General features: G+C 37.4%; 1 protein-coding gene across 4 annotated transcripts in view; it reads left to right on the forward strand.

Annotated features, from left to right (window-relative positions):
- The window catches only part of LOC127437078 (serine/threonine-protein kinase BRSK2-like), a 303,325-nt gene continuing 275,344 nt past the window's right edge, over nucleotides 1–27,981 (forward strand). For all 4 annotated transcript variants that reach the window (XM_051691722.1, XM_051691724.1, XM_051691723.1 and 1 more), the window contains exon 1: nucleotides 1–295. In XM_051691722.1, the coding sequence (XP_051547682.1) occupies nucleotides 202–295 (94 nt within the window). In that variant the 5' untranslated portion in view covers nucleotides 1–201. The remainder of the gene's footprint in view (nucleotides 296–27,981) is intronic.

Consider the following 27,981-nt stretch of genomic DNA (forward strand, 5'->3'; position numbering starts at 1 on the left):
TCAGCCAGTGCAAAGGAAAGGAGAGGACACATTTAAAGACCTTTTTTCCCCACTTCAACCACAGACTGTCGGTCTGAAACGGGCAGCAGGAAGAGACAAGAGACAGGAGTTAAAGCGCGAGCCATCCTGCCGTGCTACTATAAGAGGATTGCTGTATCCCAATACCCGCAACGCCGCGTGAAGTGTGTTTAGACGGGGAAAATGTCATTGTCGGGGAAGGAAAACAACACTACCCCTCATGCCAATTACGTGGGACCATACCGCTTAGAAAAGACCCTTGGGAAGGGACAGACAGGTTGGTGCAGTAAATTGCTTTATGCATTGCATTGGAATCTGCACATAAGTGACACTCTCAAGTTGGCATATATCGTGTATCGGTTATACATTGATGTGCATATAGTGTTGTGCTGGTGCCTCATGCAGGTGGATCATGTATCTGTCATTGATTAGTTTCTCATGCTGTGTTCTGAAACATTGGAACAGTTTGTCTAGCTGCAGCCTTCAGCTCGGGTGTGTTGCAGCACTGAAGATCTGAATGCATGCTTGTGAACTTGAGTTTTGCATGATGCATTGATGCAGACATACATATAACTACTTGCCCAATATCTTGGAACTTTTCCAAGAATAGCAAAAGACAGGGGATCTCCATGTGTATCTCCTTTAGCTTTTATAACCATGTTGCCACAAGGATACACAGATGTATTCTTTTTATGCATAGAACAAAAATCTAGCCATACTTTGGTTTTTGTCTGGAGATATTGATAAATAGTGTATACATATAAATGCATGTTAATCCAACATGATTTGAAAATGTTCTAAAGAGCATCTTGTGTGCTTCAGTGGAAATCTGACCGTCTGGACAAACAAATTAACATGATCAGTCACAAATTTGCTTCCATTTGATTAGTGAAATAGTGCAGAATGTTAAATATTTCTTATTCATTTTATGTCATAACTTTGAATTTATTTCATAATCCCAAAGTTTCTTTGTTTCTAGGTAAAAAATCATTTTTGTGACTTTTCAGACTTTTGGACTTTTGTGCAATGTTTTGTAGAAAGATAAATAAAGTTTGATAGCAAAGTGTTAATAAGAGACAGTGATGCAATATTTAATGCATCCTTTTCGGTTCAAATAGTACATGAGTTCAATAGTGGTGATACTCTCATAGCCTCTCCACTCAGAGATGCTGAGCTTGTGTGTTTTAGGGGGATGATTGCATGGATTTTGGGGTTGATTTTCTAATCTGGTTAGATTTGAGCCAAAATGACAAAAATGACTGGTAGAAGCCTATTTTCTGTTTATTATTCCATTTGCTTTAATATAGACCAGGATGGCTGGACTACAGTTTGATCAGTGGTGCTCTCGTTATTGATTTTGTGCTGTCATAAGCAATGTGAGAGTTTCAAGCTTTTAGATAGAACAAGATAATATAATATGATCAATGTTTGTATCAACTGTGTAACACCAATTATTTAATTGCTTTGGTTACTAAGTATTTTGTTAATTTATTGATCTTTTATATACAGACAATAATGTTACACTTTTAAGTGTATGAATGGCATTGCATTAGATACCAAAATGTCATATCAAATAGCATTTAAGTTTTCCAGCAAAAAATGTCTCTAAAATAAATTGGTTTAAAATTATGAAAAAATAAATAGATATAGTTCTCGAAATTAAGACAATTTGGAGTGGGGCTAACTTAAAGATTCACTCAGTAACTTTTTACTCATTTCATCTTGGACTTACAGTGACACCTAGTGGTGTGGATGCAGCATCATTCAAAATCAACAGTTTTCAGTTACGGATGCCATTGTAGAAATTCACTATTCACAATCAGCCATGATTAATTTAATCCAAGAGTGAAAGTGTTCAGTAACAAACGGTTACTGAAATTAAGCGAGTAGTATTCAGCTGGTCATGTGATTCTAAAATGGCAGCCCCCGTGAGGGCGCCCCTGCCCTATGTAGAATAAAACAGCTTTTATAAGGTTACTGATATGACTAGAGTCCTCATCTCATGTGAGTGCTCATGATTTTATACATATGTTTAAAAATTACAATACATTTCTTTAGGAGTAAAACTTTTTTGATGGGGAAGAAATTACTGAGTGCACCTTTAAAAAAAAAAAAAAAAAACCTAGAACCTAGGAAATTATTCCACACAGAAATGTAAAGCTAGTAAATTCAACAGACAATATTTTCAAGGAAAGGCTACACACAATTCTTGGTGGCTTTAATTAGAAATTCTTAAGTCAAGTTTACTTTGCAATACTATGTTTCAAGTAAATATTACTCACTCTACAGTTGAAGGCGTTTGTAATGTACTTAGTCGTGTTCCTCATGACACATGGAATCCTTCCACATGGAAGCTTAATGCATGCTTTGTAATCTATTAGATTACTTTTCAGAGCAGGGCACCCAGACCTCAACACTTGGTGCACAAAACACGATGACAGTAACAATAAAACAGATCATTTTAATTTGGATCATGCACGGGTACTTTTGAGTAGAAAATTAACATCAGACTGCACAAAACAAGAAGGTACCAAACACAACAACAAAATCAACAATAAAAGTGGTGCAAATCAACTTGCAAACAGTGAAACCATTTGCCAAGTAAAGTTTATTTATCTGTGAAATTGATTTCAAATTAGTGAATTAATATGACAAGGTTTTCTACTTTAGGATTAATACACGACGCATTGTAAAGGTAACAAACAATCATAAATAATATTTACTTATAAGGTAGAGCATTCATTTTTACATGTTTGAACTGAGTACAAAAGTAGAATTTACTTAATATTCAGTTCAGTTTAAAAAGTATGCAATAATTTCTACTACTTCACTACAAAATATTATTTTTTTAGGCCTGTCACGATTATTAAATAAATGTCTGATCCAATCACATTTTAATGCCCAAATAAGGGAAGTTTGTGTTTCATTCAGTTGAACTCCGAGCATCACTGAGCCGCACCGCAGACATCAACCAGAGCAGCTCCTGTCCGGAAGATCTCGTAAAGCGCTTCTCAAGCGGTATGATGTGCGCACTGTCAGCAGAGACTCGCGTCAAACTAATACAAGTAAATATAAACTATTATAGTGAACGCAAAGCTCTCTGACTTCACTTTAAACAATCGTGTAATGGCAAATATTCCTAGTCATAGCTGGTTCATACACGCAGTGTTAATGACATGCAGTGTCACAGAGTGTCACGCTTACTCTATTTCTGTGGAGTGATAAAGTGATGAAACGAAATCTCTGAGGTTTTGCTTCATGAGAAATAAGGGCTTGTGGGTTTAATCAAAGAGCATTAAAATAATGTGTGTAATTGACAGAAATCTTTTACAATTGCATAATAAAATAGAATAAAAATATATAAAACATTTATATTAATAAAAAAAAAAAAAAATAAAAAAAAAAACAGTTCCAAAACCAACAATGTAAATGTAAAATTGACCAAAACTAAAGTTGACCTAAAATAAATATTTGTATATTTCAGACATTGTTTCATGTCATTCATAAGTTTTTAAATCCTTAAAAGGAAAATCATACAGTATACCCCTGTTATTTGATTTATATATTTGAAGTTAAATAATTAAAAATGACTTCTTAAGGTGTATGAAGCACACATGACCTCAAGAAATTGGACAGTTTATGTGACAATTAATCGTGAAAGCCCTAAAGCAGACAATTAATAATCATAATCGCAATTATTTGTGTGACAATTAATCGTCAGCCATATGTCATAATCATGACCGCCCTAATCTAGACACTTTCTGGTTGTCAAATGTTAGTGGAACATGTTCATAGTAATGTGCTGAACTACACCTGTGGTTACTTTGGTAGGACACCTAAGTGAGCTTGAGGGGAACTGACTTAAATCCACCAAAAGTCACCTTGACACTGTTATCACGAGTGTTCTGAGAAACACTCTTGCATCATTTGTTTGCAGATGCCACTTGGTTTGATATTTTTTATGCAATGCAATGACATTCAGACATTTAAAATGTGTCCAAATACCTTTTGGGGCAGCTGTATGTTGCCAGTTTGTTCTTTCAATTAATTTGCACATTTTGTTACAGTTTGTTCCTCATAGATCGCACAGTATGATGTCGACTAACGCTTTGTGTTGATGTGTGTGTATACCACCTGTTTGCCTAATCAGCTCAGCGTGACCGTCACATTTGTAACACACTTAATGCGACTGATGGATGCCATTATGCCCTTTGTCTTTTGTGGATATTCAACAGCAAAAGCTTTACTGTTCATGACATACTGCATTCACTGCAAAAATCATTTCTTAAATCTGGATTTTGTCTCGTTATCCTGGAAATATATCTAAGCATTCTTGAAACAAGATTTTTACTTGAGAAGCAATTAAAGACAAGCATTCTTACATATTATATTATTCTGTCATAAGACTTGTTTATAAGAGAATATATGAATGTTTTTACCCCACTGACAAATACTTTTTCCATGTTTAAATAAATCTCTTAAAAATAGTTTAGATGTAGCCTATGCTTCAAACAAGAAAAAAATAAAATAAAATAAAACTATTTGCCAATGAGGTAAGAAAAAATCAGTCTGATCTTATGAAAATGTGTGACTTTGGCAACATTTTTGCAAAATAACATTAGTATGAGGTTCCTTACACCAGTGTTTCTCAATCCTGTCCCGGAGTACCACTAACACTACACATTTTGGATGTCTCCGTTATTTGACATACTCAGTTTAGGTCAAGGAGCATTCTACTAATGAGCTAATCTGTAGAATCGAGTGTGTTGGATAAAGGAGACATCCAAAATGTGTAGTGTTAGTGGTACTCAAGGAAAGGATTGAGAAACTCTGCCTTACACGTATCGTGGCAGTTTTGAGGTGAAATGTCCACTGGGTGGCGCTAAAAGAGAGTTAAATATTCTCCGAACAGAAGTTTTTAAGGTTAATGCTCTATCGAGTTTTAAATCAACAAAATCAACAAAACCGACCTCCCTACAATAAACCTTGAACCTAACAGCCTGATCTCATTAATATATGTAGCTATTTGTATGTTAATATTTGTAACATTTAAATGTACCTTTTTGTACGTTTGGATAGACAATAAAACAAACAATATAGATATTTTTAAAGCATCTAAAATGGATAAATTTGTACATATTTACAGCTTTGTATACGTAAAATGTTTCAGAATCCAAGACAAATATATTTGAATACACAAATCCATTTAAAATAGATGAGTCAATTTATACTGTTGTATAGAAATTTTAGATCCCTTAACCCTAACCCAACCCCTAAACATAACCACTTTTCAACAAAGTAACAATGTAAAAGAGAGATTAATGTACAGTGCTAATTTTTGTTTCAATATTTACATTTATATATATTTTACAGCCACTAATCCCATTCCTACCTCTAAACCTAACCCTAACCATTTCTTAACCATAGAAAAACACGTAATACGCTGATAAATTTAATCACAATAATTTTGTGATTTATTCAGAAAATTCAGTTTAAAAGTAGTCCAAAGGCCAAAGCGCTGCATTCGATGTGCTCCCTGACGGCATACAATAGCACTGTGTGAGGTAGAGAGTGGAATTTAAGTTATTAATCGCTGTAAATCTTCCCTGATGCACTCTGTAACAGTGCTGTCATATCTCATTCAAACATAAACGTTTCAGAATAGGAGATATAAATAGAGGGCTTGAACTTGGGTCTGTTCTTCACAGAAGGCAATCTGAAAATTTGATTTACAATGAACTGATAAAATGGATTACTTTTATAATTGTTTTATGGTGCTTTTGTGGGTTTTGTTTTTGTTTTTTGGCGTATTCTGAAACCTCCATTTGCATCCCATGGCAAACAAAATAAAATATGATGCATAATGCATAATTAATGATTCAGTGATTACAAAATCTTTTTTCATTTGAACATTTTAAAGTTTAGTCTTGGTTAAAGCGATATAAACTTTTAAAATGTTAATTAGGGCAGCAGAAATCGACAGTATCAGGAAATGGCAAAACCATGAATCTGGGAATTCGGCAAATATATTAAACAGTAGCCCAGGGTGTGAAATTAGCATCCGCCACCCGCCAAATGCGACAAGGCTGAATCCAGTTCGCAGGCTCCTCGTCCAAATGCAGGAATTTAATGCGTGAGTAATTTTGCTCATCTACCTGCAACAGGCAGGCGACCTGTAAGATGTCACGGAGTGACACATGACAAGAAATGCTATTAGACACAAAGACACGCGCTTGAAGAAACACACTTTATAATATTTTTAAGAACAGACAAAATAAAAGCCATCAGTGCTCGTGTCTGATTCGCTGTTTGTTCAGAGGCGTGCAGCGAGAAACAAGCGCATGTAAAGCACCAACAATCATGCCACAGTCCAAATCACTGAGATCACATTTTTCTCCATTCTGATGGTTGATGTGAACATTAGCTGAAGTTCCTGACCCATATATGCATGATTTTACGCACTGCAGCCACATGATTGGCTGATTAGATAATCGCATGGATGATTGTTGGTGCCAGACGGGCTGGTTTGAGTATTTATGTAACTGCTGATCTCCTGGGATTTTCACACACAAGATTCTCTAGAATTTACTCAGAATGGTGCCAAAAACAAAAAACATCCAGTGAGTGGCAGTTCTGTGGATGGAAACACCTTGTTGATGAGAGGTCAACAGAAAATGGCCAGAATGGTTCGAACTGACAAAGTCTTCATTTGTCAATTGTGGTGAGAAGAATAGCATCTCAGAATGTTCTTCTGAGATGCGGGTTGGCGATGTTTTGGCGGCATGAGGGTGACCTACACAATATTAGGCAGGTGGTTTTAATGTTGTGCCTGATTGGTATTAAAGAAACAAAGAAGAAAGTGATTGAACCATAAAATAATACAAGACGTGAGTTTTCTTTTCTTTTCATTAGGCAGCATTATCTGTATTACCAAAATGCAATACAAATTCGATAAGAACACACATTTGGCAGCATTATTTTGGGAACACAAGGGAATTTATTAGGTTTATTTATTATGATTATTATTGTCTTTACATTTATAATTGTCTTTAGTTCTTAATCTGTAGGCTATTAGTTATTTTCCACCTGTTGTCGTTGATGGATATTTGCATAATAGCAAATGTAGCCGTTGGAGACGGTAAATGTTTGGATTTGGGGAGGTGGTTATATATGATTTTTTTATCACTTCGTTATTTTAATTGCTTTTTTCGTTTTGTTTAAAGTGCATTTAGAATTAAGAAATGTCTTTTAAGTTTTTCATGTTTCAATAAATTTATTTATTTTTAATGCAAAATCAATGAAGCCAAGATATTCACCAACCCTTGACGGGGGGTTGACGATGTAATCGGATATCATGGTATTTTTTAAGGCGATTATCAATAAAATATATTTACACATCGCCCAGCCCTAGTCAATATGTCAATATTGTAAGTTTCTGTATTTATGCAAACGTAAGCAAATGTACGTTTGCTAGAACAAAACTTTACATAAGAATATGTACAAATGGGGGGCCTGGGTAGCTCAGCAAGTATTGACGCTGACTACCACCCCTGGAGTCGCGAGTTCGAATCCAGGGCGTGCTGAGTGACTCCAGCCAAGTCTCCTAAGCAACCAAATTGGCCCGGTTGCTAGGGAGGGTAGAGTCACATGGGGTAACCTCCTCGTTGTTGCGATTAAGTGGTAAGTTGTGCGTGAATCGCGGAGAGTAGCATGAGCCTCCACATGCTGTGAGTCTCCGCGGTGCACAACAAGCAATGTGAAAAGATGTGTGGATTGACTGTATCAGAAGCGGATGCAACTGAGACTTGTCCTCTGCCACCGGGATTGAGGTGAGTAACCGTGGCACCACGAGGACCTACTAAGTAGTGGGAATTGGGCATTAAAAAATTGGGAGAAAAAAAAGAATATGTACAAATTCTCATAAGATTATGTTGAACCTAAATCTAATAGATAGTGTCAGATAAAGCAAAAAAAAAAAAAAAAAATTCAAGATTAAAAAGTTGCTTCAGTGCTTCAGTGACACTTTCAGGTCATGACTATCGTACTCTTCCATACTCTTACCCCGATCCTTTATATTGCAAGTGCAACTCTCTATCAGTTGAGCTACCTCAAATTTTATCACACTCGAACAAGCTTGAAAATGTAGTTGATAATGCAAATGTTGAAATCACAAGTCATGCGCTATAGTAAAAGTGTTTAAATGCCATAAGATACACTATATTGCCAAAAGTATTCACTCACCCATCCAAATAATTGAATTCAGGTGTTCCAATCACTTCCATGGCCACAGGTGTATAAAATGAAGCACCTAGGCATGCAGACTGCTTCTACAAACATTTGTGAAAGAATGGGTCGCTCTCAGGAGCTCAGTGAATTCCAGCGTGGTACTGTGATAGGATGCCACCTGTGCAACAAGTCCAGTCGTGAAATTTCCTCGCTACTAAATATTCCACAGTCAACTGTCAGTGGTATTATAACAAAGTGGAAGCGATTGGGAATGACAGCAACTCAGCCACGAAGTGGTAGGCCACGTAAAATGACAGAGCGGGGTCAGCGGATGCTGAGGCGCATAGTGCGCAGAGGTCGCCAACTTTCTGCAGAGTCAATCACTACAGACCTCCAAAGTTCATGTGGCCTTCAGATTAGCTCAAGAACAGTGCGTAGAGAGCTTCATGGAATGGGTTTCCATGGCCGAGCAGCTGCATCCAAGCCATACATCACCAAGTGCAATGCAAAGCGTCAGATGCAGTGGTGTAAAGCACGCCGCCACTGGACTCTAGAACAGTGGAGACGCGTTCTCTGGAGTGACGAATCACGCTTCTCCATCTGGCAATCTGATGGACGAGTCTGGGTTTGGCGGTTGCCAGGAGAACGGTACTTGTCTGACTGCATTGTGCCAACTGTGAAGTTTGGTGGAGGGGGGATTATGGTGTGGGGTTGTTTTTCAGGAGCTGGGCTTGGCCCCTTAGTTCCAGTGAAAGGAACTCTGAATGCTTCAGCATACCAAGAGATTTTGGACAATTCCATGCTCCCAACTTTGTGGGAACAGTTTGGGGATGGCCCCTTCCTGTTCCAACATGACTGCGCACCAGTGCACAAAGCAAGGTCCATAAAGACATGGATGAGCTAGTTTGGTGTGGAAGAACTTGACTGGCCTGCACAGAGTCCTGACCTCAACCCGATAGAGCACCTTTGGGATGAATTAGAGCGAAGACTGCGAGCCAGGCCTTCTCGTCCAACATCAGTGTCTGACCTCACAAATGCGCTTCTGGAAGAATGGTCAAAACTTCCCATAAACACACTCCTAAACCTTGTGGAAAGCCTTCCCAGAAGAGTTGAAGCTGTTATAGCTGCAAAGGGTGGGCCGACGTCATATTAAACCCTAGGGATTAAGAATGGGATGTCACTTAAGTTCATATGTGTCTAAAGGCAGATGAGCGAATACTTTTGGCAGTATAGTGTAGCATTGTGTGAGAAACAGGGTGAAAAGTAAGTGTTTATGATCTAGCAAATATTACAATGTATTACACTGTGATTTCATGAGACCAGGTTGTTCTTTTCATGTTATAAGATTAAACATTACTAAATTTTGTTAGATGCATACAACAAGATTCCAATGGTGTAAGAATCTGTAAATATCTTACACAGTTTTTCTTTTTTGTGAAGTTGAAGTGTAATTTCTGTGCCATTAGTGTCACCACACAGAATGGCAAAAATAATGACTTTGTTGATAAAAATAATGAACTTGTCTCTGCATATTAAGCTGGGATAATTGGAAAAAAATGACATGTCGCCTTAAACGATGATTAGATATTTTTACTGGCAAACAAGACAAGAATACAGGTTAGGGAAGTTGCGTTGCGTTATCATCCAAAAGTTGTAATCTGTGCTTAAGCTTAACATTATAAAGCAACAACAATGTATTGGCAGAAAAGTTGACCGTGATTGTTAGCCACAACACTATTAGCATCCTGATTCGAGCGTTGTTGTGTTGCGTGTGCCTGATAGAGCTGTTATTTATAGTGTAAAGCGCAAGGCCTGCACTGATCTCTCTGTCCTGTGCAGTGCCATATTCATTATGTGATTAGGATCTGACAAACACACACACATGTGCTGCGAGCATGTGTGTAATCCTACTTGGTAAGTCTCTGGCTCACACACACTTTCACGTGGACTAGTGACCACGTGTGCCGGTGACGAACTTGAAAGAAAAAGTGGAAGGCTTCTGAGAAAAGGTAGTTTTCGGAGTGAAAAAAAGAAAGTGCACAAGGCTTCTTTGGCTTTGTGCAGTGACTGTATGTGGGCTTGTGGATGGAGTCAATCTGTCTCGTTTCTCGTTGCTAAGGAGTTCCGCTGTCTGGGTTAAAAAACTCAGTTTAAACCACGATTGAGATGGTGGTTATCTGGAGCTTTATTTAACCCACAGCTTCAGTAATTGTATAGTTATCATTTCATTTCGGTTGCTGTTGTGAAATCATTGGTATACTAATAAACCCAGTATACTGTAGGTTTTAATGTCATGGTGATATCTTCACTTAGCTCTGTTTTTGAATCTTAAATACTGTACATCTGTTTAGCGAGTCGAGCCTGAGTTTTACAGTATGATGTGCCAAAATACTGTCACCATTTGAATTAATGTCACACCATGTTTTATACAGTTAAGTCCTTTAGAATTCTTTCAGATTCTAACAAGTTCTAACAAGTTCAAAATTATAAGCTTCACATTTCTGCTTTAAAACCCTCCAAAAATTGGCCCCATTCACTTTCATTGTAAGTGTCTCACTGAAACCTCCAGTTTTCTTTTTTTAAAGAAAAGGAGAGACGAGTCGAAATTATTTTTTGTGGTAATCAATCATTATTATGCAACACATGCTGTCAATTGAGCTTAAATTGTATTGAACCCAGAATATTCCTTTAATGTTCTGAGGCTCCAAAGTATTGAAACAAAGTGTCAGCATCAAGTCCCTGAGCCGATGGTTTAAGATGTTTGTTTTTTTTACATTTCGTATTATTAGTGTTTGGTATCTTAAAAAAAAAAAAAAAAAAACAATTATCCCCTTTTCTCCAAATTTGGAATGCCCAATTCCCACTACTTAGTAGGTCCTCGTGGTGGCGCAGTTACTCGCCTCAATCCGGGTGGTAGAGGACAAGACTCAGTGGCCTACGCTTCTGATACAGTCAATCCACGCATTTTATCACGTGGCTCGGTATGCATGACATCTTATCACGTGGCTCGGATTCGAACTCGCGACTCCAGGGGTGATAGTCAGCATCGGTACTCGCTGAGCTACCCAGGCCCCAGTGTTTAGTATTATACTTTTGAAATTGCAAGTGTATAATTTCTCTGTCACTAGCGTCACCAAATGAAATTGCAAAAATAATCACTGTTTTCAATCAGAGTCCAGTAAAATCCCCTGTCTCATTGGTTGGACAAACAGATAGCCCCACCCCAAACTCACACCATTAGTTGAGTTAAGGCTGCTGCACACTTCCAACGAAATCAAATAACGAACGGGTGTGATGTCATTTTGAACTAAATCTGGCTAATACGAAGGTGTTTTTGAGTTCGTTTCAGTGGTTCGTAACAGCTCGCCAGAGCGAACTTTCAGGAAAACTTCTTACTGGCTACTAAACACCTTACCGCCATTGTCCCACGTCATCGGTAGGTGTGACCTGTTGACGTCAGAGTATATGAACATTCAGAAGCAAATTGTCGATTTCCTGTGTGATCAAGTTGTATGGATTGCAGTTTAAATGTGATAATCTACAGCTTGATGTAATTTTATTGTATTATTTTTTTTTTCACATTGCTCACTCTCCGTGCCATAAACATGAATTGGTCTCTCTCTCTCTCTCTCTCTCTCTCTCTCTCTCTCTCTCTCAAACAATCATGACCTCTCCTTCAAATATGCCCTTGCTTAAAATGTTGCAAATTTGCAGATGCGAAAAAAGCAATTACAGACTAATCACAGGCCTGTTTCTGACCTGTGGTGAGTGAATGAATGTGTGTGCACACGCATGTGTGTGTGTTTTGCCCATGGCATAATGCCGTAGAGGTGAACATTCACTCTTCTAGCAAACATTCAAGTGCGATTGCACAAAATGGATTACCTTTCTGTTTTTCACTCCACTACAGAGTGTAAACTGTCATCTGTATGTTTTTGTCATCGATAGTCATATATTTTTTTGATTGTTCATCATTTGTGGAGCCACTCATCATGGTTAAAGCAACAGTTCAGCCAAAAAAGGTCATTTCATTCAAAACCTGTATGACTTGCTTTCTTCCATGGAGGAGATGTTTAGTAGAATGTTCCAAGTGCCCTTTTCCTCACAAGTAAACTGGATGGGGACTGGGGCTGTAAAGTTTCAAAAAGGTAAAAAAAAGCACCATAAAAGTTCCATAAAAGTAGTTCATATGTCTTTAGTGCTGAAATGCCATTTGCATTTACGCATATATTGCACACAGATATGATGGCAACGGCATCAAATATTGATTCACATGAATCCGGCTAGACTTGTTTTGAACTTTGCGCACAAGACGACTACTTTAAGGAATTTTACGGTGTTTTTTGTTATTTGTTAAGCTCAATGGATACTGGTCACCATCCACTTTCATTGTATGGAAATGATGTATTTTCATTTTTGGGTGAACTACACTAAATACAGTTTTTCTGTCGAAGATCCTAGTTGTAGATCATGCCATTGTAAGAGTGTTTTATGCGGTAGAGTTTGTTGGGTAGGTTTTATTGACTTCAGTTTGGGGAGTAACCCAGCATATCGGAGGCTGCTGTGTTTCGTCAGGTTTTTGACAAGTGTTAAAGCAGTGAAACTGTTACAGAATGATGAAGCTGCTATGCTCATTTTCCCTCCAATTTCAAACGATTTCAGATGTTTTCTGGCTGTCTGTTGACACTGACTGCTGCACTCGTCATACACATCTCCGCTGTTTTTCTCTCTGTTTGCATACACAATTATTGGACATGTTTCAGTTGAATTTTTTTACACATAATAATAATAATATAATAATAACAATAACCTTACATTTAAGTTTGTATTTAAACACAAATTAGGCACTACATGTTGTTATGTTTAGTAGATTCTCATTTTATCTGGACCAATTGCTTGAACAACACATTAACTGATGAGTAACAAAGATTGCCACTGTTTACGTCACTATCTCTCGCTAATGTGCAATGTGGGTTTCTATAGCAACTCTCGCCAGGGCAGACAGCATGCTCGTGTTGTGTGTTGTATGTGATTTTTAATCATTCTACCCTCTGGGCTGTAAGGTGCATGTTTTTGTGTGCGTATGCACATGTGGGCCGCAGGATTTCCCCACGGTCCACTTATAATAGCGGGACTCACCCGTAACAGGGTGGAATGGAGCGATTCACTGAGGGTTTTAGTAATTTCATACGTGGTGATTAAATCTCGCTGGCTACTAATGGGATTTTCTCAGTAGAGTGCAAGGACCTCTTCCCCATAATAACATTCAATTAATACAACTCTCTCTCTCTCTTTCTCTGTATCTCGACTCTCCACTAAATCCTAATATTTTAGGTCTATATTTGTGTGAATGCTTTTTAAGTGTATACTCCTTTTGTATCCCCATGTGCAAATGTTTTTACATTTGCAAACAAATGACACACAAATATTAGTCAAAAATCAATTTTCAAGGATTTTCTTTTCAAATTCAAATTTTTTAAGTCAACATGACCCTAGTTATACTATCATTGTGTCAGTGCTGAAGGAAGAACAGTACATTTTCATGGATGCAAACGCAGACACAGTTCAGTGACTCATCCTCTTCAATGGCAGAACACTCAAAACATAAAACAAATTTGACATTCACTTTGGGTCTCAGTGTAAAAAGGGCCATTTCGGACCAAAAATGGCTTTGCAGAACATCTAATGAGGCTTTTTGTGGTGTAAATATAGCAATTGCATGTGAAAACTGGTTGCTCGCTTGTTTCGCAATTTTCAACATCTTACAATTTGCACAGAAGATTTTGCTGCAATTTTATGTTGGTTAGCTTACTGTAGTTGTTGAAAGACTTCCAAATATATTTTTAAGGTAGAGGGATATATCGGTTTTACCAATTAATCGTTGCCGATAGTTGTTTTTTGAACTATAGGTTATTGGCAAAGATCTATGCTGATAGTTGTCAATATATACACACTACCATTCAAAAGTTTGGGGTCACTTGTCTGAAAATTTTCTCATGATCTTAAAAACCTTTTGATCTGAAGGCGTATGCTTAAATGTTTGAAATTAGTTTTGTAGACAAAAATATAATTGTGCCACCATATTAATTTATTTCATTACAAAACTAAAATTTTATATATATATATAAAAAAAAAAAGTTTTTGAAATTGATGACTTGGACCAAATAATAAAGAAAAGCAGCCAATAAGTGCCCAACATAGATGGGAACTCCTTCAATACTGTTTAAAAAGCATCACAGGGTGATACCTCAAGAAGTTGGTTGAGAAAATGTCAAGAGTACATGTCTGCAAATTCTAGGCAAAGGGTGACTACTTTGAAGATGCTAAAATATAACACAGTTTTGATTTATTTTGGATTTTGTTTAGTCACAACATAATTCCCATAGTTCCATTTCTGTTATTCCATAGTTTTGATGACTTTACTATTATTCTAAAATCTGAAAAAAAATAAAGAATGAGTAAGTGACCCTAAACTTTTGAACGGTAGTATTGACACACTAAAGCTGAAGATATAAATAACCATCTTAAGACAAATGCTTTTGTGAAACATCTTATGTGCCTAAGACTTTTGCACAGTACTGTATGTATGTGTGTGTGTGTGTGTGTGTGTATATATATATATATTTATTTATTTTTTTCTTTTTTTTTTTCCGCTGTGTTCCTCTCTGGCTGGCACTGGAGGATTCTACAGTTACAACGGCTGGTTCTACAGTATAACAGCAGCCTCTAGAAGTGAAATATAAACAATCACTAACACCTCAAGGAGATTTGCTGTATCTAAATCTTTCACCATTGATATGGTGAATATAGGCTATAAAGAGCTTAATTTGGTAAATACTTAAATATAGAGCATTGTAATGGAGCCAAATGTCCATAATTTCAAAATAAGAGTCCCGAAATAAGTGTATTCCGGGATTGTTCCTATAAGTCCTGTTTAAAGGCTCACATCCCTTCTCGCAGCAAAACTCCACGGGCGAAGATGGTGTGGGCAGGCGTTGAGCGCGTGTGAAACTAGCAAAAATATAATTGTTGAGCAGCCATTTTTAATGCTGCACTTTATACTCAGCAAGACTTAAAGGTGCTGTAAGCTATTTTTATTTTTTTCTTAGAATTTTTTTTCCCTACTCCCTGAAATACAGTATATTAATGAATTAAGTGTCGTGAGATATCCCACCGATCTCTGTGAAAGCTCTAGACTCTGTAAACAGCAAGCAAAAATGTGTCCGAAGACTGCAGTCAATGGTGTTTTCTGCCTGTCTGTCTTGTGCGCTTTCTTATAGTGTTGTAGTTGTGGCAAATTATTGAGGCTTAATTTCATTTTTATGCCATGTTGTGCATAACAACAGTTTCTGCTCTCAATAAAGCTCATTTGGTACCTTTGGATTGCGGCGTTTTGGAAGGAGGAGACGTGGCTAATTCAACGGCTCAATCTTATGGAAGTAGAACAGCTAATATCGCTTACAGTGCCTTTAAGTTAAAAATGCTTTGAAGCTAAAATGATATCCTTGTACATTGTAGATATTCAGTGTAGCATACGAAGCACCGCCAACACTGAGGTCACTGCCAAACTAAGCAACTTCCTATTGGACAATGCGGTGATTTTGCCTGGCAAAGTTAACCAAACTTAAACTCGAAGTGAAATCAGAGGAAGGACATTACTCTCCACCGGAAGTACATTGGCAAAATTCACAATTGTGCGGATTCCCATTGAAATGACTGTACTTCGCCCGCGGAATTTCTCCATACGAGGGTATGTGCTACCTCGCCTTTATGCACCACATTTCTGGTAATTATTAGGATGTTGGTTGAAGAGACATTTGAAATATATTTTATTTTGGACTCTTGTATCCTCTATGTCAATGCCCATCATAGTAAGAAAAGACAAAGAAATGTTTTTAACATTCTATAAATCTGTCTTAAAAACCATCGGCTGATTAATCAGTTATCGGCCTATTCCAACACCTTAGTTATTGGTATCTGCAAAATCTACTATCGGTCGACTTCTAATTACATGAAGATTTTATGAATCTCATTTCAATTTGTTTAAACTGTGTACGTGTTGAAAAGAGTGCCCAATGTGAAGTTAGAACATTTCATTAATTTGCTTACTGTACTGTATAAGCAAGAATACACAGTAAAGTTCCTTATTGTGCATAATACATCAACCAGACCTTTAATTAACTTCTAGGTTTATCACCTTTACAGAGAGTTCGTTTCCAGATAGCACCAAAAGTATGTGCATGCTATGACCCCATGCAGTGATCCAAGTAAACTTTGAGTCAACATTGAATGTCTTTCTGTTATATTCACCCACAAACGCATATCTCATGTAGTGATGCCGACTTACAGTGGTACAACTTGCCTTTCACTAAGAGCATTCCTTCTTGGTGGTTTAAAGGTTTTGCCTTTTTTCTTTGACATTCAAACTAAAAAGCCAGACGTCTAAAAGTGCATGAACGTAGCTTGAAGCACTTTTAAGAGCTCTTCACCCCTGAACCTTTGGCAAGCCGTTTAGTCAAACGCATTGTGAGGTGCAAATAAATTGCTATGCTTGCTCCCCGCACTTGATTCTATGCCACAGATGTATTTTTACTCTGAAAAAATGATTTTGTGCTGAATTAAATATAGCAGAAAAGATTAGGTACTTTTTACATTGAAGATGTTAAAGCGTGAACTTGAAAATATTAAGTAAATTCTACATTTGTACTCAGTTCAAACATGTAAAAATTCTTGTTAAGTAAAAGTTACTGTATTACCTTAAGTTAAATTTACTCATTCACTTCAGTAAATATTATGTCATAAAGTTGAGTAGATTTTACTTAATTATATACCATTAAAATTTATGAGAAAAACTGTGCAAAAACGTGCGAAATAAAAATTGCGTTTTTTTTCAGTGAGTTCTTTGTACATTTATCATCTCTGTTAGTTTAATGGTCAGGACCTCTGTTCTTAACAAACAGCAGATAGTGAATATTCGTCCATAAGTCACTGAATAAATGTCATCGGTGTGATGGCTCCTTAATGGACTCTCTGGGGTGAACTGCACTGAACTTTATGTTCCCTCTTACTACGCTGCTTTGCTGTTTTAGACTTCTATAAAGACTGGATGACTGCATTTCCTTTAACATCAGAGAAATTTACAATGGAAACCAGCAAAAAATGGTTGACAATGGATGGTGTCCACACGTTCATTAATATCGTCCCAGAAGATGGCTGAGATTTATTGCGAAGGGCTGAGAGTTTTAATCGACTGGCCCTGTCCTCAGAGGCTACTAGGGGCCCGATAATCACCTTCTTTCTCATAATACCCCCATGAGGGCTCTGAATGGCCTTTACTACTACATGCTACGCTCAGTAACACTTACACCTGCAGTAAAAACCAATAGCTGCTATAAAATGGATAGAAGGACGAAATGTACATATGTGTGACTGTCGTAAACAACTTCATGCAGATTACGCTAACCATCGGAAATAAATGGAGATCTAGCTTCTCCATCCCTCCATCCTAGATGAGTTGAAGAGCTTATGTCACCTCAGAAATATTAATAGGCAATGCAAAATTCTTTTTGAAATGGAGACCAAACCCCTGCGATCCTTCTAGCCTGAGGGTTCATATCCTTGCATGCTTTGTAGAAGTTAAGCATCAGTCCTGCTTGCTCATTGTTGACTAGGAGGAAGCCACGCAGGCTTCAAAGCTCACTGTGTTTGCCCCTTTATATCATAAGAAATGAACACTTCTCCAGTCGTTACTCAGGAGTTCTGAACTGAAGTAAAAACAGGCGTTGTGTAATCATACTGTAAGTTATTGTACACACTGTACATGTTATTTAATGGCGGTTTGGAGTTGGTTTTCGAAAAAGTTGTCACATCTGAATGATCCAAACTCACCTAAGAAGCCCGAAAATGCTGTCCAGGTGGACTGCTCTCTAGGTTTTGTTATGCAGCTTACATCAAGTAGATACCGTGTTCATACTGTTTGCAGTTTAAAACATGCTCTGCCTGATCATTTGGATTATAATACCATAGATTGATTGTAAAATTATTATTGCCAACTAACATTTACCTCAAGAAAATTTGAGTGGTGCTTGGAAAAGTCACCCTGCTAGGTTAATGCCAGGGTGTTGTGGGTAGTTGGCAAGTTGTTGCTATGCAGTTGCTAAGGTGTTCTGAGTAGTTTTTAGCACGTTGCTATGCAGCTGGCATGGTGTTTTAATTGGTTGGCAATGCATTATGTGATTGCTATGGTGTTCCAAGTGGTTTTGAATATGTTGCTTTGCGATTGCAGTGGTGTTCTGGTGGTTGCTAGTGTGTTGCTATGCATTTTTTATGGTGTTCTGAGTGTTTTTAGCATGTTGCCATACAGTTGCTATTTTGTTTTTGCTATACAGTTGCAATAGTGTTCTGAGTGGTTGCCAGGGTGTTGCTATGCTGTTGCTAAGGTGTTCTGAGTGGTTGCGCTATGCAGGTGCAATAGTGTTCTGAGTGGTTGCCTGGCCATTGCAACTGCAATAGTCTTCTGAGTGGTTGCCAGGGTGTTGCGATGTGGTTTCAAAGGCATTCTGAGTGGTTTTTAGCCCGTTGCTATGTGGTTGCTAGGTGTTTTGAGTGGTTTTTAGCCCATTGCTATGTAGTTGCTAGGTGTTCTGAGTGGTTTTTAGCCTGTTGCTATGTGGTTGCTTGGTATTCTGAGTGGTTTTAGCATGTTGCTATGTGATTGCTGTGGTGTTCTAGTTGGTTGCTAATGTCAACCCTCTACGGTCATGTTGGAGAGTAAATTTTTGTTTTTACTCGCCAGACTTTTGATGACATGTAAGCGTAATGCAACTAAAAACTAAAGATATTAAAGAAACCGAGAAAGGGGCATCATCATATATAACTTAATGCAATACTGTACATTTTATATTTCACCTTATCATTTTAATCACATATTAGCTTTTTAAAAATGTTAAAATGTCACATCTATCAATTTATTTGATGTCATGAAATTGCATTTTAAATAATGATACAAGCTGTTGTCACTGAAATTTAATACACATTTTTAACAAAAAATTCACTAGGTTGGAACCCAATAATGAAAATCACGATTATGAAATTTGGCTGACAATTAATTTTCTTATTGTCATACAAACTGTCACTATGTGTGCCTTATGCACTCAACAAAGTCATTCATACAAATTTAGCTTGGGTCATATAATAAAATAAGGGTATATGATTTCCTTTTCAGCCTTCAAAAACGTATGAATGAGTATATATTTTAAAATAATATTTTAAGTATCAAAATATTTCTAAATAACTAAAATATCTCTCTTTTTTTGTCAGATTAAGTCTTGGTCCATTTTAAGTTTTCATACTTTTTTTTTTTTTTACCCAGCCAAGCTGTATAGCTATAATATTATATAAAATTACATATTATATATTATATTATATTGTGCAATTGTAAAATATTTCTGCCTTAAATTCTTCACACTTTCACACATTATTTTAAGGCCTCACGAGCCCTTATTTCTCATAAAGGAAGACTTTGAGATTCTGTTTCTTGCATCTCCTCTGTGTCATTGCGTGTCATAAACACTGTGTGAATGAACCCGCAATGACCACGGACATTTGCCATTACGTGGTCGTTAAATTAAAGTGAAACTGGAGCGCTTTCCGTTCACTATTAAATTAATACGTTTATACCTTGTTTATATTTTCGAGGGAGATCGGCGCTAGCCTCTGTAGATGGCACGCACATCAGAGTGCTTGAGAAGCGGTTCATCTTCATGCGTTCTCAAGAAAGCTGCTCTGGTGACGTCCGCGCTGCGGTTCCATGAGACGCTCGTAGTTGAATGAGACACGAATGCGTTTTCCAGTGCACTCAGGAGACACAGCATGCAGGGAAAGACGAGGCTGAAGCCAGCTTCTTAATCATCTGCTTTTTATTTAGTAAAACGATCTCGGTGCTTAGACACTACATAACTCAATCACTGGTGAGTGAAATGTTAATATTTACTAGCCTGTGGCTAATAACTGAGTCGCATAGCGTGAAATTTACTCGTATATACTCGGGCTGAATGTGTTCTGAGAGTTTTTAACATAATGCTTTGTGGTTGGTAGGGTGTTGTGGGTGGTTGCTAAGGTGTTCTAAATGGTTTTCAGCATGTTGCTATGTGGTTGCTAAGGTATTCAGGGTAGTTGCCAGGGCATTACAATGTGGTAGCTATCAAGTTCAGAGTGGTTTTTAGTAGAGGTCGACCGATAGTGGATTTTACTGATAACTAAGTGGGGAATTACCTGCCGATAAGTGTTTAATAAACCGATAGATTTTAAAATTGATACTGAATGAAAAATAACACTCAGAGTAAAATAGTTCTGAACTTTATTACAAAAATAAACAGTACTGACTGAACCACGAAAATGTGTTGTACATTTTTAAATGAAATAAATATATAAATATTCATATATATGAACTAATATTAAAATTTTAAAGTCAGCTGATTTTAAAATTGACGTTATTTCCTTAAGAGGGCGCAATAAATACATAAACCATTCAGCACCATTATATTATTGCATAGAACATTCCTATCCTGGCTGTTAAAAAAGAGCATTTAATTTTCAACTAATGTGCATAAAATAAATAAATAAAAGGTTTTAGTCGGTCCATATTCTCAAAGTTAAATCAAAAGTAAAATGAGGGGGGAAAACTCTTCAATAGACAGTTCACATGGTGTTACACTTGCACTGATTCCTACTACTCCAGACTCAAGCTTCATAATAACAGCGAAATACCACATTGTTTTTTATTCAGTACAGTTGTATGTAGAGTAGCAATATTCACAGATAGCAGTGGTATTAGGCTGAACTCTGTGGTGAAGCGGCTCAGACTATAAGCCCAGGCCAGGGGCTGTTCAAACAGACGGAACACAACAGGCTGGAACCGAATGCGAGAATCTCGAGACACACATTTCCAAGTTGAACTCCTTTCCTGACAAAGCATTTAAACAACTCATTGCTTAATCTGAGAAATGCTTATAAGAGAGTAAGACGCAATGGCCAAGTACCTCCACCAACTGTAAAGGGCTGTTCACACCGAACGCTTTTGCAACCATCCATTTGTTTTTCTATGTAAACGTGCTAGACGAACATCTTTGTTTACACAGCGCTTGAGTGTATTTTTGTCACATTGTTCTAACCGCTTGAGGATAGCTTTAATGTTAGCGTCCTCTCAGCCTTTTCGGCAAACATACTGCTGTTCTCTACTAATGCAGCATCTAGTCAACAAATTAATTACTTTAATGATATGACAACGTGTACTGTATATATACCTTTTCGTTGTTGATGTTTTAAATCCGTATCTGAAGTGTTCCACTCCATGCAGAGTGTAGTCTCACGTCAAAACAAACACCACAAAGCATCGGTGCAGTGATCGTTTTTATTTCGCCTCTAGAGGCCACTCTCATACTGTATAACGACAGCGGACCATTCCCAGCCGCTCCAGCACCGGACGCAATGGGGAAAACTATCAGTGTGGATTTTTGCTGATAATCGATAGTTCCAGAAATCTGTTATCGGTGCCAATTAATCTGCAAAACCGATATATCGGTCGACCTCTAGTTTTTAGCATTTTGCTATGTGATTGCTGTGTGGTTACTAAAGAGCTCAGAGTGTTTTTTTAACACGTTGTTATGTAGTTTCTTGGGTATTGTGTGGGTGGTTGCCAGGTAATTGCTATGCAGTTGCTGTGATGTTCTGAGTGGTTTTTAATGTGTTGCCTTTCAGTTGCTAGGGTGTTCAGGGTGGTTGCTTACTCAAGAGGCCACCTCCAGTTCCCTATGATTTTCTGGTCCCTACCTAGATATGGCTCAGGTCCCTCCTTTGATGTAATTAATATGACTTAATTTGGTGCAGTACAACAGTATATTTTTAAACAATTTTATCGTCCACAAGGCACAAATTGCAAATCCAGTCGTTTAGACAAATAATAGCACACCTCTCCTCATCAAGCTTCACAATAAAAATAAATTTAAAAAATCATTCACATCTGTAGCATAAATGATGTGGGACATGTCATGCTCTGAAGTTTAATACTTAGGGTTAGGGGATTGTTCACTATATTTACATTTATGCATTTGGCAGACGATTTTTTCCAAAGCGACTTATAATGCATTCAGCATTTTATCAGTTTGCTTGTTCCCTTGGAATTGAACCAATGACCTTGCCATTGCTGGTGCCATTCTCTACCAGTTGAGCTACAGAATACACATTACCCATCACTTACCCAAAAATGAGCAATCGCTGTGCTTTATGTTGCTTCTCTTCTCTTGCCAATCTTGCTGTTACTTTGATGTGCTTTAAATAGAAAATGGGTCTGATATGTGCCCATGCTTGAAGTATGTTCTACCTGTGTCACTTCCTGTTTCTATGGCGACAGCTATGTGCATGTTTGTGGCACTCAACCAAGCCTTGATGAAAAAGCCATCTATTTTACACTATATTACAATTGGCACAACCTGTTTGGCTCAGCTTTCGGGAGACAATGGCTCCTTTGCCTTTATACATTATTCGGTTACAGATGGCCATTATGAATTTGTAGAAGCTATATGTTTTCAGGGTGCTCTGGATGGTTGCTAAGGCATTGCCCGGTGGTCGTTAGATGGTTTTATACTGGACCAAGTCAGATAAGCCCACCTCCAAATCAGTGATATACTCGTTGCTAGATATTACTTTGGTCCCTGTTCAAAAATGGGAATTTATCCTCCAGACAAAAATATTAGCAATTCAAAATTATTTTATGAACAGTGTGAAACTTAGCTTATCGATATACAGTTCAAATAATGTTCGGTTGCATGTGTGTGACGTATATCATCTGTTTTAAACAGTTTTGAACATGGTTTATTCGATCAGATTTTAGAGTCTGAACTATCTATTTTTAAAATCTGATTTTTACTTAATCATCTGGATGTATTTTTGGATTTGAAGGCAATAGAATCCAGGCCCAGTTGCGAGAACCCAGTTCTGCTTCTGCGAGTTCTGGATCTCTTTAAATCAGGTGATTCTGCAAGTTTGTGCCGCTATAGTCTCATTTGGCCCTGCTGAAATGCCACTGAGAGTTGAACAGCATATTTCACACAGCCTTTGATGTGCAAGTCCCTCTGATTACTCAGAGAGAATGGCAGATAGAAAGTGAAAACTCCACGACTAGCTTCTTTCACAACACTATCTTTGCACCGTCTACACTAATTGATCCCATTATAATTAATGATGCTGTCTACACAGAAAGCGTCTGTTGCCCTACTTCGCGTTGACAGTAAACGGATATCCTGTTCCATTTTGTGCTGCACGTTGATCGCTTTGTTGCGTCCAGTGTAGACTTCCTCAAGCCGTAGCAGCCATCTGTAAGCTATTGTTCTCGTAAAAGTTGACAAACTTTTAGCAGATATTCAGATCTGCATTTACAATCTTTCTCTTACTGGAAAGTGGAACAAAAATATTGAGACTGTAGCTCATGTTGCACTACACATTTTCAGATGCAGCTATTATCATGTGGTCTTCAATATTGTCCATTATTTTCACTGTCACTAAAGCCTAGCTCATCCTCACTTTGTCAGTCAGGAGAACATATTGATCCTCTACGTAGGCTCATGATGCTAACCCCCAAAACTACAAAATAACAGGAAGTCTTCTAAACCTCAGCATAACAAAACATTAAACATTAACAAGTCTCCCCTTTATATTCATCTTGCACAAAGACACATAAAATAACACTTAATTTTAACATGTACTCTCCCTGTCGAGTCCCATGCGAAGCATGCTGAGAACTAGAAATCCTCTGACCAGGATCCTCTGATCCTCTGTCCCAATGCAAATGGATTAAGTAAAGCTAACAAGACACTTTTTTTTTTTTAGTTGAATCAACTCAACTAATTTAAGTTCCCTTGGTTGCATAATTTTTTTGTGTAATATGAACATGCGAGGATTAAACTGAAGATAGTGAAAGTAATTTTTTTGACTGTAAGTCTGTCCATGCAGGGCCACAGTAAGGTACCGTGGGGCCCTGGGCGGGATGGGGGGGCGACTGGACCTCCCCTGGGAGTTGGGGGCCCCACTGCAGCCAGGGGTCCCAGGGCTTCAGCCCAGGTAAGCCCTTGCGTTAATGTGGTCCTGTGTCCATGTGAAAAGTGTGGAATATGGCCCCTTTAAATGTTAGCTACATACATATCCAGCAATCTACAGACAGATATAAAACAGCAGGGAGAGAAAGATGGAAAGGGAGAGAGGCATCAAAGGTGGGCGTAGAACAGGAAGAGGACAGAGAGGCAGAAGATAGGACAAAGGACGTATAGGGACGGAAAACAGAGAAATAGATGAGCAGGAACAAAAAGCTGGTGAAGAGCTGGAGATGAGAGGATTAAACCTGCTGCTGCTGTTGGTAATGGACTTTTCTGTGGTCACAGGAGCAGATGGTGGACTGAGCTCTCTGGACGTTATGTAACCAGACAAACCCCCTCTCATTTCGCACAAAACAGCATCTCGTTTTCGCTCCCTCTTGCTTTCCTGAGCAGCATGTGACCACACAACCTCAACACACCATGTGCAACATAGCGCATAAATGCCATATCACCATATTTACTTTCTTTTGGAGAAAGATGTGATGATCTCTGTTGATGTAATTTAGAGATCCAGAATTCATGTGAACACTTCATTTTAGTAATAGGATAATACTCACAAAAACTGTCAAGAACATGTTCAGATCATATTCTACCCTAAAATCAAAAGAAATAAATAAGATATTATATTTCCTTGAACGAAAATGAAACCTGTATTAATGTAAATGTAGATTTTTATCTGATTAATCGATTAATCAAAGACATAATCGTAGATTAATCAATTACCAAAATAACCGTTAGATGCAGCCCTAATGATTATTTTCCTACCATTATGATTTGTGCATAATTTCAGGACAATAAAGCACATTTTCCTCCTAAATTCAAATTACTGCAATGGTAGTATTTGTTGCCTGAATGTTGAATTTGTTTTTTTATTATTTTTTTTTTACTATTAAAAATATTGTATTAAGAATGACCTTTGAAAATAATGGGCTTTACAGAAATTTTACATAGCAAAAAAGACCCATTACAGTAATGATAATGAGATTTTGAATTTGTATAATCAGAATTGAGGGAAAAATTGCTTAATTGTCATGAACATAAAAAAATGTCAATGCAAAAAAAAAAAAAAAAAAAAAGGATAAAAATAGGCTTAATTTTCATGATTCAAAATATCATTTATAATTTTTTGATTTTGGTATCAAATGGGACCTGGACATTTTTTTGGGACATTTATCCAATAAATCTTAATTTGCTCTTTCGGTTTCGATAGACAGACAGACCCTGTTGTGTCATTCATTTGAATCAGTTTGACCTCTGACCCCAGTTCGTCTATCTAAATGAGCAGAGAATACTCACCTGCATGCTTAGACATTCTACAATCACAAATAAACGTGATTATTTACTATTAAAGTCAAAGTGTTCATGCCCATTTAATCACTCACTCTTTATTGATTAGTCTGAAGTGGAAAAATCAGCATTATCGACTGCACTTGGAGTCAGTCCAGTGTGTGAGGTGATGCATATCCTGAACTGAAACTGGATTTAGTAACCTTACTCAGAGTAGACACCAGTGATAGATAAATATATCATCCGGACCAATTATTCGGACGATACTTGGCCATTTTAAGATTAATTATATTAGCCGATAATTGTGCCTGCTTGGCTGTTTAACGATAGTGTGTCAGTCGCAAAGTCTATTAACAGACTTGTGCTCAATTTTGTGTTTTCAACTAAGGGTGCACCGATCGATCGGCCACCGATCTAAATCGGCCGATTTTCATTAGGGATGCACCGATCCAATACCTGGATCGGTATTGGCTCCGATACTGATGTTTTTAGATGGATCGGGTATCAGTCCGACGAGCCCAATCCAAATCCGATACTGTGCTCCAAAATGACATAAAAGAACCATTAAAAACCCTATTGAAGTAGTTCATATGACTCGTGCATTTTATTCAAAGCCACTTGAAGACATGCAATAGCTCTATGAATCACAAAAGGCTGTGTTTAATAAGTTAATATATAGTATGCATGTGCAGTGCCAGTGCATTATTGAATGGTGCTGCTCTGTTTACACACACACACTCGTGGCTATTTTTAGCCATAATGCGTTGCGCAACATTTGAGCATTACTCAAGAACAGCATCTCAGATGTAGATGCTCAATAGTTCGGTTCACTTATAATATGCATTTAGAACGGGGCTGGAGGTGCATTTGACCAGAAATTGAATAAGAAGCGAATTAAACTACTGTGAACATGCCTACACACAGACAAATACAGGACTTCCTGAAGATTTCAGATTGTCAAAATAAAAGCCAGAGGGTTTTAAAGTTAAAGGTGCACGATTGAGAAATATTACTGTTTTATTTTAAATTCTAAAAGTAAATTATAATAATAATAATGTATTATTATTATTATTGTTATTTATTTACAAATTATAACAATATTTAAGTTTAATGGGTTCCAAAACATAACTGTGAATGAAAAGTGAACTGATATCTTACAACTAAACTGAACAAAAAAAGCGATCTGAATCCTTTAAAGTCCAGATACAAGTTGAATGTTTTTTGCAAAAAAAACAAAAAAAAAAACAAAACAAAAAACTTCTTTTCTACTGAACACTTAGACTGGAATTACTGTTAATTTTGCTGCTACATTATCCAGTATACTAGTTAACTATAAAGTTTTTCTTAATAGTTTGTACATTTATATTGAAAAAATGTGTAGTTAAAGGTTTGTTTCTTTACATATAATTAGCATCACTCAGTGAGGTAAAGATATTCTAAACTGTTTATGAAAAAAACAACACTGGTATCGGATCGATATCGGCCGATACTGAGATTTCAGATATCGGAATTGGATTGGAAGAGAAAAAGTGGTATTGTTGCATCCCTAATTTTCGTCTTAAATCATGATCGGCGATCGGCCGATTGTGCCTAGATTCAGAGCCGATCTTTTTTGCAGCACGCATACACTGCTGCTCTAATGAATGAGCGCTTGCTCAGCCCTTGATGCATGACAGAATGGCCCCTGGAGGGTGATTTGGTGGCAATTCTAAGCATTCAGGATTTTAAACTTTCAGACATGCTGAAATTTAAATGAATATGCCGGTTTGTTTTAAAACATGTATAAGAATGACGTGTTGTTATTCTGACTCGCTGCACAGTGAGCACGAAGAGGATAAAGAGACTGCAAACGGGCATAAAAATGAATTAAACAACAAATAAACATGGAAATACAAATCTGAGTATACTTGATGTAACGTGAGTCATGACAATCAGACGGTGTGTGGAGCGATAGAGACTGTTTGAGTGATCATGAGCGCTATTAGCTTCTCCCCCTTCAACAGGAGCGCTCTCGGTGTCAATCAAACAAGCGCACTCTCCAGGTGCCCTCAATATCAGTCACTCATCTCAGCGCTATTCCCAGTTTAATTAAGGATCCCAATTTAAATCAGACTGATGTTGGTCGCATTGCCATTAATAACAGATATAACCGTTTAACCTTAAATAATGGCACTGTCTTCACGCATTTGCTTAATAATTAGTGATTTGTATTGCAACAAAACGCCAAAGGCGGTAAACAAATCATACTAATGATTCCTCACCGGAGCAGTTTTGGAGCTAGTAATAGACAACTTTCTTAATT

This window comes from Myxocyprinus asiaticus, chromosome 48 (assembly GCF_019703515.2).
Source record: "Myxocyprinus asiaticus isolate MX2 ecotype Aquarium Trade chromosome 48, UBuf_Myxa_2, whole genome shotgun sequence".
NCBI classification, from domain to species: Eukaryota; Metazoa; Chordata; class Actinopteri; order Cypriniformes; family Catostomidae; genus Myxocyprinus; species Myxocyprinus asiaticus.